Raw genomic sequence first — 19274 nt, 5'->3', positions numbered from 1 at the left:
CTCCCCACTAGTCACCTGACATGTCTTTTGCTTCCCTACCATCCAAAAACCAAACAAAACCAAACAAACCAAAGCAAACCCAACCAAACAGGGCCAAACCTATCTTCCCAAAGCAAAATCCACTCTCATCCAGATATGGAAGACGTCAGATTTATCTGAACAAACTGGTATAGGTTATGGATATTAGTAATAGATGTATTTAGCACAGTTGGATGAACATTGGGTGAATCAGCCCCTGCTTCAGCCTTGCGGAAAAATGGGGCCACTTGAAGGTGAAAGGATTAGAAGCAGTGAGAGGTAGCTTTGAGTGTGGAAATGATGCTGAGGACCTGGGGTCAGTGTGAGCATGTCTGACCATGTCCTCATGCATCCCTCATCCCATTGCTTATCTTCTCTTTATATTGAAAGACCATTTGTCCAAACCAGCATGGGTGGAGTGCTGGGAGCAATGTGTTTGGTCATATACAACCAGCACCGATTTGAATACCCAGGGCACCTACACAAAGAAATGACAAACTACCGTGTAAGTCGATGACCTGCAGCCTTGTATGGTGACAGACTTCTTTTCAGGAAACTATGGGCACAAAATATATATTGAGAAGTCAACCCATAAACCCGGATGCTTGATAATATTTGGAAATGCAAAGAGGCAATAAAATGCTTATATTTCAGGAGTTAAATGCATCCTGCCTGATTAGATCATGCTGGTTGAATACAGCCCCTTCGCAATCCACCCCCACCTGTGACTGAAGAGAAGGTGACTGGCAAGGACCCATCTCCCTCAGGAAATTGCTCCATATCCCAGCAACTCTAACCTGTCCAGAACACTTTACTGTCATCTGTCTGTGTGACAATCTCCTGACAAAGAGGTGGGCACAGGATTTCAGATCACTTCCACTCCAATTTTGGTCCTTGGGTGACACCTCAGAAAGACATTGTCCACTGAATGAATGTGGGTTTTGAGGTTAACTAATGGGTGCTATGTAACAATTATATTTCTTTGGGGCAAGATGGACTAATGCATTGTTGAAAGGTAATTAATGTGTGGTTATACTGATTCCTATGATTTGGGTGGTCGTTCTCATGTGGTTTTAAACTTTGGTCACATATACATGCATTTAATGTTTCCATTATTTCCTTTCAGAATGAATTATAACATTCACGAATCACAGTTATTAGAAAAATAATGTGACAGTTTGAATTTTGCAGAGAAAATATCAGGGTTTTTAAAATCTTTATTTATTCATCAGACAGATTGAGATAGAGAGCTAAGCGGATAGATCTGTGCCAGTTGGAGAGTGAGACGGAGCCTCACACTGAGCAGGGATCCAGACTGTGCATGGCAGACCCCAAAACCAAACTACATTGTTGGAAAATTCTTTAAATTGTCTATGAGTTGGGAGGTGGATCGGACACGAGAGAGCAGGTCACTGTAGCAAAGTGCAAAGGACTCAGTGCTTCCCACACCCTGAAATACTGAGTAACACCGGGCTCCCTGGATCTAATCGACTTGGATGTGGGGACATAGATGCCAAGACATGAACACGTTTCATTGTTTGTTTCTGTTTAAGATTTATTTGATTATTTGTTTGAGACAGGGAGAGACCAGAGAGAGAGACCACAGAGTAGCGGGAGAGAGGGGGGCCGACAAAGAGAGGGAGAGAGATTCTCAGGGAGACTCCCCAGTGGCCATGCTGCTGGATTCGGGGCTCCCTCCCACATTCCTGAGACCCACATATCTGGCATTATTTTTCATTTCCAGGTAAGAAGCATGAGACAGCAAGGCCCTCAAGCAGACATTATCTAGGACACTCCAAGGGCAAAAGCAGCCACATTGGAAGGAATTGGCAGCATCGGATTCCCTCCTGACGGCGGGGCTCTTCCTTATCCACCACCATCTCCCGTCTCTGCACCCAGAGTGTCTTCACTCCATGCTCTTCCTCCGTGAGGGATTTCTTAAAATTCCATTCTCTCCCCGAGTTCCCTTCCTTGCTTATGGAGTCTTCAGGTTCCATGTGTCCTTCAATTCTTTGCTTCTGTGTGATCGCTGGCATGTGAGCCCCAACATACTAGAGCCACCATGTGGAACTGATTTACTGAGATGTCTCCACATGGAAAAATCCCTAATGCAACAAAATGTATTGATTCCATATATATTCCAAATCATGTATCACGCAGAGTATCACTAAAAATTTTAAAGACAGCTATGGTTTTCTTTTTAATATTCCCCTGGCTATTCAGGGTCTTTTCTATTTCCACACAAATCTTAAGATTATTTGTTCCAAATCACTAAAGAAAGTCCTCAGTGTTTTGATAGGGACTGCATTAAATGTGTGAATCACCCTGGGTACCCTTGACATTTTCATAATATTACTTCTTCCAATCCTTGAGCTTGGAATATTTTTCCATCTCTTTGTGTCTCCCTCCATTTCCTTAAAAGTGTTCTGTAGATTTTAGGGTATAGATCCTTTACCTCTTTGGGTAGGTTAATTCCTAGGTATCTTATGTTGAATAGCAGGGTTGAGAGTGGCCATCCCTGCCATGTTCCTGGTCTTAGGGGAAAGGCTCCCACTGTTTCCCCATTGAGAATGATGTTTGCTGAGGGGTTTCCATAGATGGCTTTTAAGATGCTGAGGAATGTTCCTCTATCCCTACACTCTGAAGACAGGATTAGCTCGGTCCACTGCCAGAAGAGTGAATGTAATGGCTTCTTCTAAAAAACGAAAACACTGTATTGAAACCTTCTCATCTCGCCCTCTGGTAACAGGAGGCTAATGTATTTTATGTCCCCTTATCACCGCAGGGATGGGGCTCTTTTCCCATTAAAATGAGCACTTTTAATAATATCACCGTGTTATGGATTGTTCTCATCTCCATGCCTTTACTGTGCTTGATTTCTATGAAGTGGAGAGGAAGAGCTAAGATGTGGTCCATCTGTGGTGTCTTCTATTGGAGCAGCTGGTAATGGGATGATGCACACCTCACGGGAGGAGGCAATCTCCCTAGAAGCTGTTTCCTGTCTCCTGCCTGAGCTCAAACCTGCCATGAGACACATGCCCTAGGATATCTCCTGTGAAAAGTCCTGACTTTGTTTTCTCCTGCTGGAAAACACAAAAGCTCAGGAAGGGGAGTCAGGTAATCCTTCTGCTTACATTCACCCACCATGGCCAGGAACCTACACTCCTTGTCAAGCTCACAGATCATTGATTGGATGTGGCCTCCCAGATTAAACCTCCATATACTGCCATGGAATCTACCCTTGGGGTTGTCCCCAAAACCCAGTTTCAGCACAGATCCCTACTGTGAAAACAATTCCAGCCTGACATCCTGCCACAGGTTAATGGAGCCAGGACTCAACACATTGTAACCTGAAAACAGTTAGGAGGTCCACCTAGAACTCCATCCAGGATTGGCAATTCCTGTTTCCCAGGAAAGAACTTGTGAATCTGGGGTTGCCTGGATGGCTCAGTGGTTTGGTGCTTGCCTTTGGCCCAGGGTGCGATCCTGGAAACCCTGGATCGAGTTCCACCTCAGGGTCCGGGCATGGAGCCTGCTTCTCCCTCCTCCTGTGTCTCTGCCCACCTCTCTCTCTGTCTATCATAAATAAAAAAAATAAATCTTAAAAAAAAAGAACTCGTGAATCTGTTCTGTGGGAGACTCTGCAGATTCTTGGTCTGTCCTCATGACTAATAGATCTTGATAAATAGAGACACCCCTTGAATGGATACCTGGACAGGATGAGCATTGACGTCCAGACACCTAACCAAAGAATTCATCTGCTGACTGTCCAGCCTCCACAGTCCGACCTCACAGTGTGTTATCCAACCATCTCCCATCATCCCTCTTAGGGGTCTCCTCTAGCCTTGGACAGAGATGGTGTGCTTCTGGTTCAATCTACTCCCTCCCCCTTAAGTTCTCATACAAGCATCTTCCTGGTCAGAGCTCTCATAATTGAAGAGACCCTGAAGAATAATGTCCCTATGTCCCATTGCATTTCCTCTTAAATGGCTACTGGTGCTTCCCCTATATTGAGCCAGTGAGTAGGAGTGAGAAGTTCCCATGGGGGGAGGATATGAATTTGAGCTGCAGGTGACCTAGAGCTGGCTGTGGAAATCCACTCAGGGGAAGCAGGCAAAGAAGCCTCTGTGAGGAGCCAGCCTGGAAATAAAATAACTATTTCAAGGTTCTGAAATACTGGGGAGAAAAAGCCTGCACACCAAATCATATGTGGGAATTTTTTATTAAGAATAAAAAACCACACGACTTCGTAATAACATTTTAGAGCAAAAACAAACAAAGCAGACCAATATTCTGCATAACAATTTCAGAGAAATAATATCAACAAGTACAGAAAATGTCTTCTAGGAGAAAACATGGTGTAATTTGCAGAACTCTGGATGGGATCTTTTTCTAAATCAGAAATTCAGACATTTATAAAACAATTTCAGATTAACTTGTTAATTTCTGTTTACAACCAATTTACAAATTGCCAGGATGATTTCCCTACATTTGTTAGAAAATAGATTTCACTAACACAAACTTGACATTCCGGATTGGGAATCACGTTTTGACATTCCTATAGATTTACCTAAAGAAAAACTGTAGCATCTGTGTAGTGGGGGGAGTGTATGTGTAGGCGCAGGACACCCAGCACGTTGTGGACTTGACCGTTTCCATCCAGTTCAGCGGAGGAATTGCTGGTTCACCACAACAGTCCAGGTGGGGACATATCCTCATTCCAACAGACACCTCCTCAGGGTCCTCTGCTGTGGAGGACAAGTCCCCGAGTCCATGAGCTGTCTCATTCCCTATGACAGTCTTCAGAGGGCGGGGATACCTGCAGGTCCTCTTAGGGAACTCTTGGCAAGACATGCACGCAAGTGATGCACGCATGCATCACTTTTTATGATGCAATAAACTGTATTGGTCAAAAGAAACACAATTCCCAGACATGAAAGAAACTCTGACACTTTATATCTCTAATCTGTCTTTGGTACATGAAAATCTAAAAAAAAGGGTGATTTCTTCTGCACAGATCCTACTGTCCCTTACTTTCCAGTAAGGGTGGCATGTCCAAGTTTGGATACAGAGTGAAAATAACATTATGATGTGATGTTACAACTGTACATCTACGGTCACACTCAGAGGCGTTTGGTGGTCTTGCAAAAATTTCCATTCTACAAAGAACTTGTCAAACTCCTCTGTAAGAAATGAAATGATAACACAGAACAACTATAACATGACCTCAAAAAGCTTTTGCTAGATTCATGAACTTGGCACTGTTTTCCAGAGGTATCAACCCAGGTCCAAATTTGATTTTGAACTGGTCTGAAATCCAGAGTCCACTGCTACTGGGTCAGGAGGTGCCACAGAGCAGATGGTAGCAAAATAGTCGTAAAAAGTTATGTTCAGTGGGAGGCTGGGCATTTCCCTTTGGAATAAGAGTCCTTGTTAGTTTGCTTCTCTTCAGTCTTAATGTGGGAGAGAGTGAAGGGAACATAATAAAATCATTGTGTTCAATCAGGCTGGATGCAGTTATTGCCCCAAAAGTAAGCACTTAATTTCCTTCCTACAATTTCCAAGCAATGACCAAGACACATCGCTAGCAAGACCCAACACATACTTATGTGTTCAGACAAAATTCTTTCAATATAAATAGAAGAAAAGCATTGGGAAGTGGGGAGCATGAGGAGAGGGTCAAACATACTCACTTCAACCCCAGGTCCTCAGCATCATATCCACTCTCAACCCTGACTGCTCACTGCCTCTTACCGGCAAGAGGCCCCCACTCTCCCCGAGGCTGAAGGAGAGGCAGGTTCCTGGATAGACCCCATATGGATCCACACTATCCCAATATAAGATCATGACAAAGACCCAGGTTTAAATATCAGTGTCCTCTAGTTTCAGTTGAAGGCCATATCCCATGAACACACCAGATAGATGGTTCTTCCATACATACAGAACACACACTTCACACAACACAAAATAATTCCAGTATGGGACTGTGTTCGGGTTTGGAGTGAGTGACGCTGTGTGGGTGTGTGTGTGCGCCCATGTGCACCAAAGTTAGGAGACACATCCCTGGACTGCTTCCCCAGAACTCTGTCCCTTCTTGCTCGTCCTCTTGGTAGGTCTGGCTCTCCCTGGCACACGCGGGACTTTGGCCACGTCCCCGGCCACCTGAGGTGGGAGCATCCCAGCTGCAGTGGTGAGCAGGTCGACGGTCTGTTGAGGATGATTCTTCGGCATCTCAGGTCTGTATTTGGAGTGGTGAAGGATGACTGCGTTCGCAGGAAGAGCAATTTCTCTTCCCTTGTCATTGAGTTCAGGCTTAGGGCGGTTGCATTCTTGGAGGCATCTCCACTGGTCTAATGTCATTTGTTGTCTGGAGGTCTCTTCCCCACGCTCCTCCAACTCAGGATGGTTCACGGAGGGATCGGTTGCCGGCTCTCCTGAGGCCTCACCCACCACCGTGGGGTCTGCCTCGGGAGATGCGAGTCCTCCCTCCTCGACTGACTCCCTCCCAAGGTCTCTCTCCAGATCAGTCTTCTGCATATAAAAGAGGACATAGGCAGGTTGGCGCAGCGCGCAAGTCTCATCACAGGCACTGACCTTAGCATCATCCATTTTATACCACTGGCCATTTCCTGCCTTTACAAAACAGAAGTAATGTCCGCTGTGGCAACTCCTCCCAGCGTGCACCAGCACGGCATAGAGCACATAAACCAAGGGTCCTGCCCTCTGCTCAGACAGGTAGTGTTGCATGTCAAGGCGCTCAGGATATTGCACCTCTTTAGTCATTTTGTTGCCTGTCAAGTCTGAGAATCGTCTCAAGACCAGGATGAGGACCTTCGGGGAAGTGTGCAAAGTCAACACCTTGGACGCAGGCACCTTCTCCAGACACTTACTACAATGGTAGGCATTTTCACCTTCCAGCAGTTCGGGCTTCATCAACTGCTCCAAAGCTTGGCTGATGCTGTGAGCAGCCCCGATGTCCAGGCTGATGTCCAGGTAAGGTTCCAGAGTGCTCGAAATGCCTTGGCAGTGGAGACACTGGATTTGAGACCTCCAGTACCCCCCAAAGAGTTGCTGGATGAGGGTGCTGTCCTGAGGACACTCAGGGTCTGAGAGCTTGTCCTCAGGCAAGCATGATTGCTGCATTGCATCCAGAATGAACATGAGATACTCATGGGCATCTTCCTGCTTGTGTCTGTGGAAGGCGACGAGCAGGAGTGGCAGGGGCCGGAGCACACGTCCAGGATGGCAGAGAACCCGCGTCAGGTGAGCCTGCAGGGTACACAGCATGCAGGATGTCTGCCTCCTACAGGTGGTCCCGTGCTGCTGGGACAGCATGTAGCTGGCAAGGGGCTCTGTGTAGGTCAGACACTGTAGGGTCGCATTCACATAGCAAGTGTTGCCCATGTTCTGAAGCCCGGCTCCCACCTGGGAAAGGCTCTTCCAACTCAGAGGTGTCTTGGTGGGAGGCAGCCCTGCTGATGCGGGAGCCAACGGGTCAGTTGGGGAGGAGAGTGTCTTTGATGCAGGGGATGTCGTCTCAGGCACAGAGGGTCCTCCGTGGACTTCAGCACCGCCTCTCCTTGACCAGCATGACTGGGGTTTGGGAGAGGCGCTGAACTGAGGCTCCTCTGAGGGGTGGAGGTGGGCAGCCTCCATGTCTGCAGAAACAGTGTCCACAAGATACATTCAACCAGGAGCTTCGGGTCTCAAAGTGATGCTCCTCTCACTGTGCCAGTTTCCAAATGGCAGATAATGACCCTCAACTCCACCTTTTATGGCTTTTGGGCCCTGGGATAAGGCACAAAGTCCTCTAATCCACTCTAATTGCTAGATTGGATTATGGGATTTGGGTGTGGTCCCTCTCTGAGGGAGACCATTCAGGTCAGCCCAGCTCCTATTCTTGCCTCCCACAACAGGCAACTTTCAGATTATTCTCAACCTCCTTAACTGTCCCTGCACCTTTCTCAACAGAATTTGTTCAGAGTTTCTATGTTCAGAGGAAACCTTTTTGAATGTCCTTTCCTTTGAGTAACCCCAAGCAAGCCAAGGAGTGTTAGACGTTAGTGCTCTAGGACAGGGAAGATCACTTTCCCAAAGGAGCTCAGGTATCACATAGCAACTCGTTCTCCTCACCAGCAGAATGTTTGTAGCTGAAACCAATTATTTGGGAATATGGCATCCATTGCTTGGCTTCTACACTTCCATCTCTCTGGACTATGATCCCAATCTACAAAGATTGTGAATGTTTTGATGAATACCAGTTTCTGCCTAGGTGTGGCCCGGGTCCACCACAACAGGAATTCTCTCACTGGTTTAATGATTTTGGGAACCATTCCTTTGAAACTCCCTTTCCTACAAGAGTCAATATCCTAAATCCAATGTCTCATTTTACCTGTACAAGACCGCGGGACCTTGAACACAAGGCACCAAGCACCAGATGCCCCGTAACACACTGGGGCGCAACCCTCCTTCCCCCTGCCTTGGGCTCCAGGAGGCTGAAGGAGAATGTGGAACCAGGGAGTCAGCAGGGCCAGCGGCAACAGGCTGTGCTGTTGAACCAGGCTGTGAGGGAGAAGGCAGGGAGACGAAGGTGAGGAATGGGTTCGGTGACCCGAACGCCAAGGCTGATATGACAGACACCGAGTCCGTGTGCTTGCACAGTGTGCAGGGCGGCTGCGGGCAGAGCCAGGCTGGGCGAGGCAGGCAGAGGAGCTCCCAGGCTAACAGGGTCCACATTTGGGTGATGGAGCTGTCCCTGCTGATTTGGTTTGGGGTTTGTGGCTGGACACGTGTCCCTGCACCAGTGAATGTATGGAGCTTGGCACATGCCAAGGCAGACCCTTTCTGACTCTGCATGTAAGAAACTGCCTGGATGACCTGTTCAGCTCCCTGTAGTTAGGACGAGGGGCAGAGGTGGGCGTAGAGTGGCTGAGGCGGGAAAGGACCAGGTTGACCCAAACCCCGAGCAGGTGTCCGGCTGGAAGCCAGGGAAGGGAGTTCCTTCTCCTTTCCCTGCTTTGATTTCTGGTGCAGGCAAGAAGCTGAGCAGAGGAAGGCCCTGCTCCACAGGTTCCCCAGGAGACCCCGGGAGTGGCAGAAGCGCACCTGGAAGGAAGACATGGAATCTTGTGACTATGTGAGGGTGAGTGTGCGCTGCTTCCCAGGCTGTGCCCTTGGGGACTCGCTGGGCTCCATGGGCCTCCTGGGGGAAGCGGGGCTCCACTTCCTCTCTGACCAGTGGCAGTTGAGCAGGGTGGACTTTGCACCCATTTTTTCCTTGGTGCCTAAGATGCTTTGTATGGCGTGAACAGTGGCTGGTTGACATGTGAAGGTCATTGGCGGGCACTTCTGGAGCACATACCATCCTCAGAGAAGAACAGGCCTCAGTCCTTCATGACAGATTACCCCCAACCCATCCCCACTCAGGAGCTCCCACTATGACTCTGCAGCAGCAGGACTCCCATCGCCTCCAGAGCAGAGTGGATGGAAGAGCTGGTCCAATGGAGCAAGGATGGATGTGTCGCCGGACCTTCTGAAGTCAAAAGTGCATCAACATCCTGTCATGCATTTGTTCTGGAACCACCCTGGAGCCGGATTCCCCACTCCTAGGTGAAAAGTTGCCATTTCTGTCTTTCCCTGGTCTGGGGAGGTTGCAGAGTTCTTGGGAATTTGTTGGTCTCTTTCTTGCACAAATGTTCATTTTGCTTTGGTGCCGAGGCCAAACTCATGGTGTCCTGTGTGTTTTCTTTTCACACAGCATCCACACATGCCGATGCCCGTCTACACCACCAGGAGGCCTTCTATCCCAGAGCCTGCCCTGCTGATGGAACCACGTGAAGACAACCTAGTCGTGAGTGTCCAGTCCCATTCCACATCTCGTCTCAGAAGCCCTAAAGTTAGCCTCAGCCCACCTGGTGGACCTCCTGTGCCCAGGAAGTGCCGATCGCTGACACCCCTCAGCCAGCTCGCCAACCCTGTGTCAGGGCTGATAGCCTGGTTGTGCAGCAGAGAGCCAAGAGGCCCTGCAGAGTATCCTTCGAGGGTCACCAGGCTGGCTCCCAGGGCCATGGGCTGGGACACACCCAGGCACCACCCAAGTATTCCTGAGGAGAACACCCGTCCCACTGTCAGCAACACATTGGCAGACAATTCCCAAATGCCCCTCCAGACTCCAGGCAAGAAATGTGCCCAGATGCCCCTAGACAGGTCCCAGGACCCCCGAAAGAAAGTGCAATGGAGCCCCAGCCAGCACACCCGCAGGAGCATCCAGGGAGCCCCTGTGGGGATTTCAGGGAGTCTTTGCCCTCCAGGAAGCAGACGTGCCCGTGGATGCACAGCCGGGCCCCCACAGACCAGGAAGACACCCGCCCTCCGGCCAAGCAAGGGCCCCCAGCCCACACCTGCCACACTTCACCTGGGAACACTGCAGCCGTGCACCGAGCCCCCACGGCCGCCCTCTGCGCAGGCCCCCACTCAGCCCCCAAGAATGGTTTTCACCAGATTGGACAGAAGCTGCTGGAGCTCCCTGTTCCTCGCAGCTCCCTCATTCCTTCCTCCCGAGAAGCCAGGCCCTGCTCAGGGCCCTCCTGCCCCCCACATGTCGGATGGAGCCTGTGTCTGTGGCCCCTGGAGTGTCTTCCACAGTGACCTACAGGTGTCCTCATCCTCAGAAGACACTGAGAGCGAATGAGCCAGCTCCTGGCCTCGGACATTGTCCTCCACCCCACTGCACCCTCACGGGGTGACTGCGGACCTCAGGACGTGGCCCCTCCTGGACTCATGTGGGGAATCAGCACTTGCTCAGCTGCTTTGCATGGGAATTCCCGGGTCCACAGCCTGCTGCCTCTCATGCTGCTGGGGCCGTGCACAGACACTGAACCCCAAAGACACACCTTGCAGTTATCTTAAGGAAATCCGTGTGCTGTGGCAAAGGCTACTCTTCCCTCTGGAATGTCTATTTTCTCTTCAGCAAATAGATTCTCCTAGAAATGGAGGGAATTTCGAATGAGAACTTGTCACTCCAATGGAAATAGAAACTCAGACTTTAAGCTCTCATTGGCGTACACATGTCTGCATTTGGGTTTTCAGCTTCGAACAGCCCCTGTGGGCCCTGCAAATGGACATTGTGTTTTCTCCTGAGATGAGTTTTTCTTCTGTCAATGGTAGTAGCTTAGTGGGAACTGTGATTGTCGACATTTAACCCTTGCAGTTCGTTTATTCTTAGTGTTAATTTAGAATTGTGTGTAGAGTTTTATTTCCCTTAATAAAATATTAGCACTGATGAATAGCGTGCAAGGCTCTCTTTTGATCTTGTTTTGTGGGGTTTTTATTGCTCAGCATTTCTGAACCTCTCCATAGTTATATTAATTCCTGCAGCCATAATTACTTGAGAGGAGAGAGCAGCTTGATAGGTTCAGGGGATACGTAGACATTGAGGGTCTCCTGCACACCCAGTGTTCTGCGTGAAGTACTACCCAGGCAACATCGATCCCTGAGCATCCAGCGTGGGTTCCATGTGCCCCACAAGGGGCCGCGGTCGCACATGGTCTGCAATGGGATGAGTTGACGGTTGCCCTCTATACATATCCCGAACTCACTTCAATGCTGGATCATGATACGTCTTTTCTGAGGCCTGGGCATGGAGATTTTTCACCCTCCAGATGATTTCCCAAGGAGGCAGTGTTTGACAAGTGGGCACGTAGTGGTCCAATAGCTCGAGACCTTGGACCGGTTGCTTCCCTCTGACTCTCTCTTTCTCTGTCCCTCATACTCAGGCAAATCTCTGATGTGGGCTCATGGAAATAAAACCATACAACAGCATGTGAAACCAAACCAAATGAAACCAAATCAAATGACCCCAAACCAAACCAAACCAAAGCACATCCATAGTCGTGATAAGAGAATTTCTTTTTTTAGGGGAAACAACTGACTGCTCTTTCCTCACTCCAGGGTACCTGTTTAAGGGTGTTCCCTCTCTCTGTGCAGATGCCTGTAGGTGGAGGGTAGAGGAGCTCCTCCATGAGCACACTGGGCTTTTAAAAGTCAGAGGGCAGTACAGAAGTCATGATGTGGGATCCTTCTCCCATACCCAATACCTAAGGAACTCCCACTCAGGCAATCATTATGTGACCCGGATCACAGTCTGGTTCCTTGAGCCACAGACCCTGGCCTCATCCCATGAATACTGCCCTATTGCTATCTCATGGCCTCTGAGGAAAATACAGCTTCCTGGGCTCTCATGGGATGTGTGCAGTAATAGAAATGTTCCCTACTTCTTGGAAGCCTATGAAGATCCCAGAGGTCCAAGGGTGGGAAGGCCTATCCTCACAGGGCATGTATCCTGGATGACCTTCTCCCACCTGTGCTACCCACACTTGAGCAAGTCCACCCACCTGTTTCCGTTCCATACGGGAGGTCACAGGAAGGAGCCTTGCATCATGAGCTGAGGCCAGTAGAGGACTACGCTGGGCAGCCCAAGTTGTTCCTAGGCTTCCAGGAGGACCCCACTTTGTGCAGTTGCTCAGGCTGGCAGGTGTGCATTTGCTAGAGCTGCAGAGGCACGATGAATATTGACAGAAGGTCTGGGGACGTGTATTCCCACCTTGCAACTCTAATGTTGCCACAGCTGGACACTGCCTGCTGAGGAAAGGTGAAAAATCCTTCCTGTGCTGTGCTTCCAATGCTCTGCAGTCCTGCTCATCCCCTGTGCAGCCCCTGCACCTGGGGAAACCATGGCTTTCATTGGAAGCCTGGAGGCCCTACTGGGAGGTAAATATTGGTTTGGAAAAGAGTAGATCAGGTTGTGACCCTCTAAGTGCCAGTAAGTTTCTGATAATATTGCCCTGAGAGTAATGGGTCCTCCTGCTACACCCCTGGCCAGGACCTTCCAAGCAGGGAAGGAGGGCTGAGGAATAGCTCTCACGAGCAATGTTACTCCCTATCTATTTCTCCATCGACTGTGTGTCCATCTATCGCTGAAGAGCCTCCCTGTCATCCAGCTCTCCTGCATAATCTCTCCATCATACACCTAGAAATTTCTCATTCCTCACAATGAACATATTCACTTTCACATAATAGGAGATGAGATGACTTTCCTGCCACTGTGCACCGGATTTCACAGAAACTACTAAGGCAGGACTGTCTTGGCCCAGTACATGGTAGTTTTTAAACGTAACTGTCTTGTGTTTTCAAATGACTTAGCCTGTGAATAAATCCATTGAAAATGACATTGACACAGGCATGTTGACTCCTCTCTCTCCTAGAAAGTCCTGCCTGCAAGGCTGCTGCTTCCTGGTGAATAGCTCCATGTCCAAGAGAAGAGAAAAAGCGAATACAGGAGCCCCCGTTTGGACAAACACGACAATGTCCTCCAGTAACCTGGTCATGAACATGTCTGCACGTGGCCTGGCCCAGAGCCTGATCCTTTGTCCTCCTGAGCGCTTGCCCCATGGCCCATAGCCTTCCCCATCGCTGTGACAGTCAGCACACACGAGCTGCACTGGAGCTTCAGTTCTGTGAAAGCAAGCGTTCCAGAAGACATAGGACAACCACCCCCTTCTGGACTCATCTAAATAGCACATGAGATAGTGAACATGCGTGTCAACATAGATATCATTAAATTTGGAATACTTTGTGTGGAGTCAGTCTTCTTGGATGTGTAACTCATGAATCGAAGGGTGAGGAAAAGAATGGTTTTCTGAAATAGCTGCAGTTTTGAACACCTGACGCAGGGTCACAGGGCACAGAGGGTCACATTCGGGAGCAAATCCACAACCCCAGACTCAGAATCACAACAGGAGTCCAGACGTAGACCTTCTGCCTCCGACCTTCTTCCATGCAGACCTTCCTCCCTGGGAAACACTCACAGTCAAACACACACACACACACACACACACACACACACAAACACACACACACAAATAAAATAATATTGTTGAATTGGAAAGACAAATAGTTTTCCAGACGTTTTCTTACCCCATCACTTTTTGCTACAATGTTGTTCCACATTATGGAGCAAACAACTCATATCTAACACATATTACAGAAGAGGACAAGTGGTTAGTTACTTGGATGTGTCTGTGGATTACTCTGGAAAGAGAAATGATGCAACATGTTAATACATCTTTTTTTTTTTGAGGAGCATAATTAACACTCATCTGATAACGCATAATTTTCTCTTGACAAATTTCAGCAAGAACAGCATTCTATTTTAACATTAATCCTTTCAAACATGACTCCATGTGTTTGATGGAAACCGGAAGGACAAGGAGATACTTGCCTTCCCTAAATGCATCTTTTCTACTCATGATATTAAATGAGATATTAAATTGTCTGACCATAGTCACATCAATGCTCTTATAAAAAGAAGTGTTATTTCTGTGAGTGAATATTTCCTTTAGAAATGTGGGTGTTTAGGATGACTGCAAAGGGCAAGACCAAATTCACTGACTTGGCATCAGTAATTGCTCAAATATTGGTCCATGTGAGGGCACCTTCTGGTGTGCCCACAACCAGTGTCACCCTGCCAGTGATTGTGTTGTTATTATCCAAAGCCTTGACTGAGCTGCATATACATGTGGGAAGAAAATTTCCTGGAAAACCTCGAGATTGTAATACCATTGCCTGAGCTACCTCCAAATCTTTCACCTGAGCTCAGAGCCCAGGGTCCAGCAGTTTTCAAAGTGGCGTCCCCGCGGGGAATTCGAAGTCCCCAGATATTCTGTAATTACCCACTGTCCCCTTAGGGCCCTAGGAAATGCTCACACTGCAGCTCAAGCCATGGAGGTGCAGACCTCCCTCCTATGGCACCTGAACAGTGTCAAAGCCTCCTGGAAGCTTAGGAAATGAGTCTGGTTGCCAACGTCGCCCTGCTGCTCCAAGGGTTCCTTGCACGATGCCCCGTGGTGATGTCCCTGGACAGCATGAAGCCAAGAGGGTGGACTTCCTGAGGTGTGGGTGGAGCGCACTGCAGAAACTCCCGTGGGAGCTGCGAGCAGCAATCATGCAGGGAGCTGCGAGGATGCTAATGAATGTCCTCATGAGACCACTTCAGTCACTATGAGCGTGGGCATGTGTGTGTGTCTCTGTGACCAGAGATAGGGAAATAGCAATTGGCTTCTCCTCAGAATTGAAAGAGGTCAGGTGACTGTGCACACACCTTGCAGCAGCTGAAGGAAGACAACCATAACACTGCCACAGACCCAAATTCCATCTGCAGGAAAGATACCTTTAAAAAGGGAAGATAGAATAAACATATATTCAGGGCAAAGATAATTGAAAGTATTTTTCTCTAGGAGAGATTCCCTACAGTAACTATAAAAGGAAATTCTTCAGGCTGAAGGGAAATACCAGAAGGAAATGTGGTTTTCAAGGAAAATGCAAAACATCAGAAAAGATAAATATCAGTGTAAGTACTTAAAAAAATACATTGTCTTTTAATTTATTTGAAATTTATGTGACTTCTTAAAGCAAAATCTGTAACATTGCCTTGTGGGGTTATACTGTATGTGGATGTGATACATACAAAAAATATAGCAGAAAGACTATGAGAATAGGAAGAAATAGGTCTACCTATATGATTACAAGCCTTCCAAATTTTAAGGAGAATGGATTAACATCAACCCTAAGTTGGATGTGTATTGATAATACCAGTGAAGCCATTAATTATAATACATATATTATAATGCAAATTTTGACAAAAATATCCCAGTAATCGGAAGAAGATAAGAGAGAGAGAACAGAGGGACAAAATCACGGAGAACAAAGACGTCAAAAATACTCAATTGATAGACCAACATCCTACTAATCTATCATTAATTACATAAAAAGGTTAAGGGACTGAATATTCTCCTTAAACAACAGAGGTAATCCTATGGATTAAATAGGAAAACAAAACTACATGTTATCCATAAAGGAATTTTCTCTCCAAACATTTTTTTCCTTTGAGATAATTATAGACTCACAATAAGTTCCAAAAATGGTACAGAGAGGTCTTAGGCACCCATCACCCAGCCTACTGCAATGGGGACATTGTCCATAATTGTGAATTGTCAAAACTAGGAAATAAAGTGGCAGAGTAACCTCAGATCACAAATTATAAGGAAAGCATTAAATATAAAAAGACAAAGAAAGCCTGAAAACACATGAATGGAAAAACATAAACTAAGAAAATATCTAGAGTAAGGAGGCTGGAGTGCCAATATTCATTTCAGATAAAAAAGAAGGTTATCAAATGGAGAGTGGGATGCTGCATAACACTTTTACACAATAACTGGATGGATTAAAATGGGGAAACACAGTTCTACAATGAGAGCAGAAGATTCTGATGTCAATCTTTCCAGCAAAGGGTAGAACGAAAATTAACAAACACGGGTTTGATGTAAACAACACTACCACCACGTTGAGTGAATTGGTATTTATGGAATACAACCCAAAATGACTGCAAAACACACATACACACCTTTTTCAAGTACCTATGACACATTCATCAACACAGATCACATGCTGGGCTATAAGACACATATACTTTTGTTGAACTACTGATTTCTCTCTTCAGTGTGTCAGTTCCCACTTCATGTATTTCGTGGCTCTTGTTAGGTTTGTACACGCTAATAATGGTCATGTGTTCTTAAGCGGTTGACTTGTCTATCACTATACAGCATTCTCTTGTCTCTGGCTCCATCATATTTTTCCATCCTTCTACTTTTGACCTCTTCATTTCATTGAATCCAGCGTGTCCCTTTCACACAGGCACACAGCATATAGTTGGATCTTTAAAAAAAAAATTTAAAAACCATTCTCTTAGACTCTAACTGGAATATTTAATTCATTTGCATTTAATACCATAATTGATGAGGTAGGATTTACATCCGCCATTTGCTATTATAGTTTTCTTTTTTATTATTATGCATTTATTTATCTATGGGAGGGTGGGAGAGAGAGAGAGAGAGCTAAAGTGGAGGGTGGGGAGGGACAGTGGGAGAGAGAGAATTCCAATAAGGCTCTGTGTTGGGCTCAGATTCACAATCCTGAGATCATGCCCTGAGCCAAAATCAAGAGTCAGAAGCTTAACCAGCTAAGCCACCAGGTGCCCCTGCTATTTATTTCCTAAATTTCTCCTCCTCCCCCCTTTCCTGCATTACTGACTTCTTTTGTGTTAAACAGATATTTCCTGAGGTACCATTTGAATTTCCTTGTCAAATATCAGTGACTCTTGATCCTGTCATATTTTTTATACTCTCACATCTATTCAGTGAATCTTTTTCAGGTATTTTAACTTTCAATATCAATATTTCTTTCTATTTTCTGTTCTCTACTGATAATTCCCTTGTTTAATTATGGCACTATGTATGTTTATGTTGTAAATGAATTTGCAATTAATTTTAAACAACTAGATTCCAATGGTGAGCAAAGCATTATTCTGTATAGCTTGGTTTTCTCCTCTTTCTTTTCTGCTGTTAGACAGAAGTAGGAGTTTTGAAGTACAAGAGACACTCTGGGTGGCCCTGAAGGAGAAATCTGCCATTTTATGCAAAGAGCCACAGGTCAGGGAATGCCAGGCAACTTCTGTGTGCTCAGCATAATACCTGGCCGACATCCTGCAAGAAGACAGCAACCCACTGCAGCCCAACAACCACAGGTGACACAATTTTTCCCAACAGCCCCAGGGGGATGCAAGGGGATCTCTTGCCTCAGATTAGATCAAAGTCCCAGCTGACCCCATGCTGTCAGTCTCCTGAAACACTGAGCACGGGGTCCAGATACACCATGCCTGGACTTTGGACCCACAGAACTGCGAGAGAGGGTGTGCTGCTTTAAGCAGCTAACTTTTGTGGTACTTTGTGACACACTGAAATAAATGAGTCCAGCAGTCTTCCAAAGTAGATCTTTTTGGGGGAGCACATTTATGTGTTCTTGCAAGGTTTCTGTTGGTTCGTGGCATTGCACAGTTTCATGAATGGTTGATGTTCTTTCTAGTTGATCTTATGAATTTCCCTCCACCCAAGCAATGTATCCAAAAATGACTTACTACTGAGTCCCTTTGATTGAGCAGGTCACATTATTTGGGAATACTCCCTTTAGGATGGTTTCAGCTCAGTGATCTTTTTTTTTTAATTTTTATTTATTCAATCATGAGAGACAGAGAGAGAGAGAGGCAGAGAAACAGGCAGAGGGAGAAGTAGGCTCCATCCAGGGAGCCACAGTGAGGTCCCAATCCCAGCTCACTAACACATTTTCCAAGGAAATTTGTCCTCTGCCTTCTCTAGCTTTCTTTTATACTCTCAAGGCATAGACACAAGGTTAAGTGTCTCAGAGCACATTTTGTGGTCAACTTCTTTGCTTTTCTTATCCCTGGGGTTCAGTACTTCAATTGGGAATATGAAAGAAGATGATTCTTAACGTTTTGTCCTCTGCCATTTGGGAATTCAGCACAAACTGATCAATCTTGTTCTACAGACACTGTCATTCCCTTTCCGTTATTGTGAGGGGGTTTTGAAATGGACCCCGCATCAAGAAGGGACAATACAGAGGAGGGGCAAGATGACGGGAGAGGAGGGTCTCCAAATCACCTGTCTCCACCAAATTACCTAGAAAACCTTCAAATTATCCTGAAAATCTATGAATTCGGCCTGATAATTAAAAAGAGAACACCTGGAATGCTACAGTGAGAAGAGTTTGCGCTTCTATCAAGGTAGGAAGACGGGGAAAAAGAAATAAAGAAACAAAGGCCTCCAAGGGAGAGGGGCCCCGCGAGGAGCCGGGCTGAGGCCGGGGCGAGTGTCCCCAGGACAGGAGAGCCCCGTCCCGGAGGAGCAGGAGCTGCACCGACCTTCCTGGGCGGAAAGGGGCTCGCAGGGAGGTGGGGCAGGACCCAGGAGGGCGGGGATGCCCTCGGGCTCCCGGGGACACTAACAGACACCTGCGCCCCGGGAGAGTGCGCCGAGCTCCCTAAGGGCTGCAGCGCGCACGGGGGGACCCGGAGCAGCTCGGGGGGGCTCGGGGGCGGCTCCGCAGAGGGAGCTTCGCGGCCCCGGGAGCGTGAATCCAACAGCGCAGGCTCCGGAGCACAGGGCGCCGGGACACAGCCCAGGATCCGGCCTCCCCCCGGGACAGGCAGAGGCCGGGAGGGCCCAGGACAGCGAGGACGCTCCTGCCCCGAGCTGAGCAGATCAGTGGCCCTGCCCGGAGCCTCCAGGCCCTGCAGACGGAGAGCTCTGGAGTTCCTGCGGGGGCTGAATCCAGGTTTCCAGAGCTGA

The 19274-nt window shown here is 47.4% G+C and overlaps 1 protein-coding gene across 1 annotated transcript; it reads right to left on the bottom strand.

Annotated features, from left to right (window-relative positions):
• Positions 1 to 6066: 6066 nt before the first annotated feature.
• LOC144285086 (ubiquitin carboxyl-terminal hydrolase 17-like protein 6) lies at positions 6067 to 7674 on the bottom strand. Its single transcript, XM_077850356.1, has one exon. It carries the CDS (start codon positions 7672 to 7674, stop codon positions 6067 to 6069), a length of 1608 nt encoding a protein of 535 aa, XP_077706482.1.
• Positions 7675 to 19274: the final 11600 nt, after the last annotated feature.

The sequence above is a fragment of the Canis aureus genome, chromosome 15 (genome assembly GCF_053574225.1).
Source record: "Canis aureus isolate CA01 chromosome 15, VMU_Caureus_v.1.0, whole genome shotgun sequence".
Taxonomy (NCBI): Eukaryota; Metazoa; Chordata; class Mammalia; order Carnivora; family Canidae; genus Canis; species Canis aureus.
Note: the sequence above shows the minus strand (reverse complement) of the source record. Positions and strands in the feature narration are given on the sequence as shown.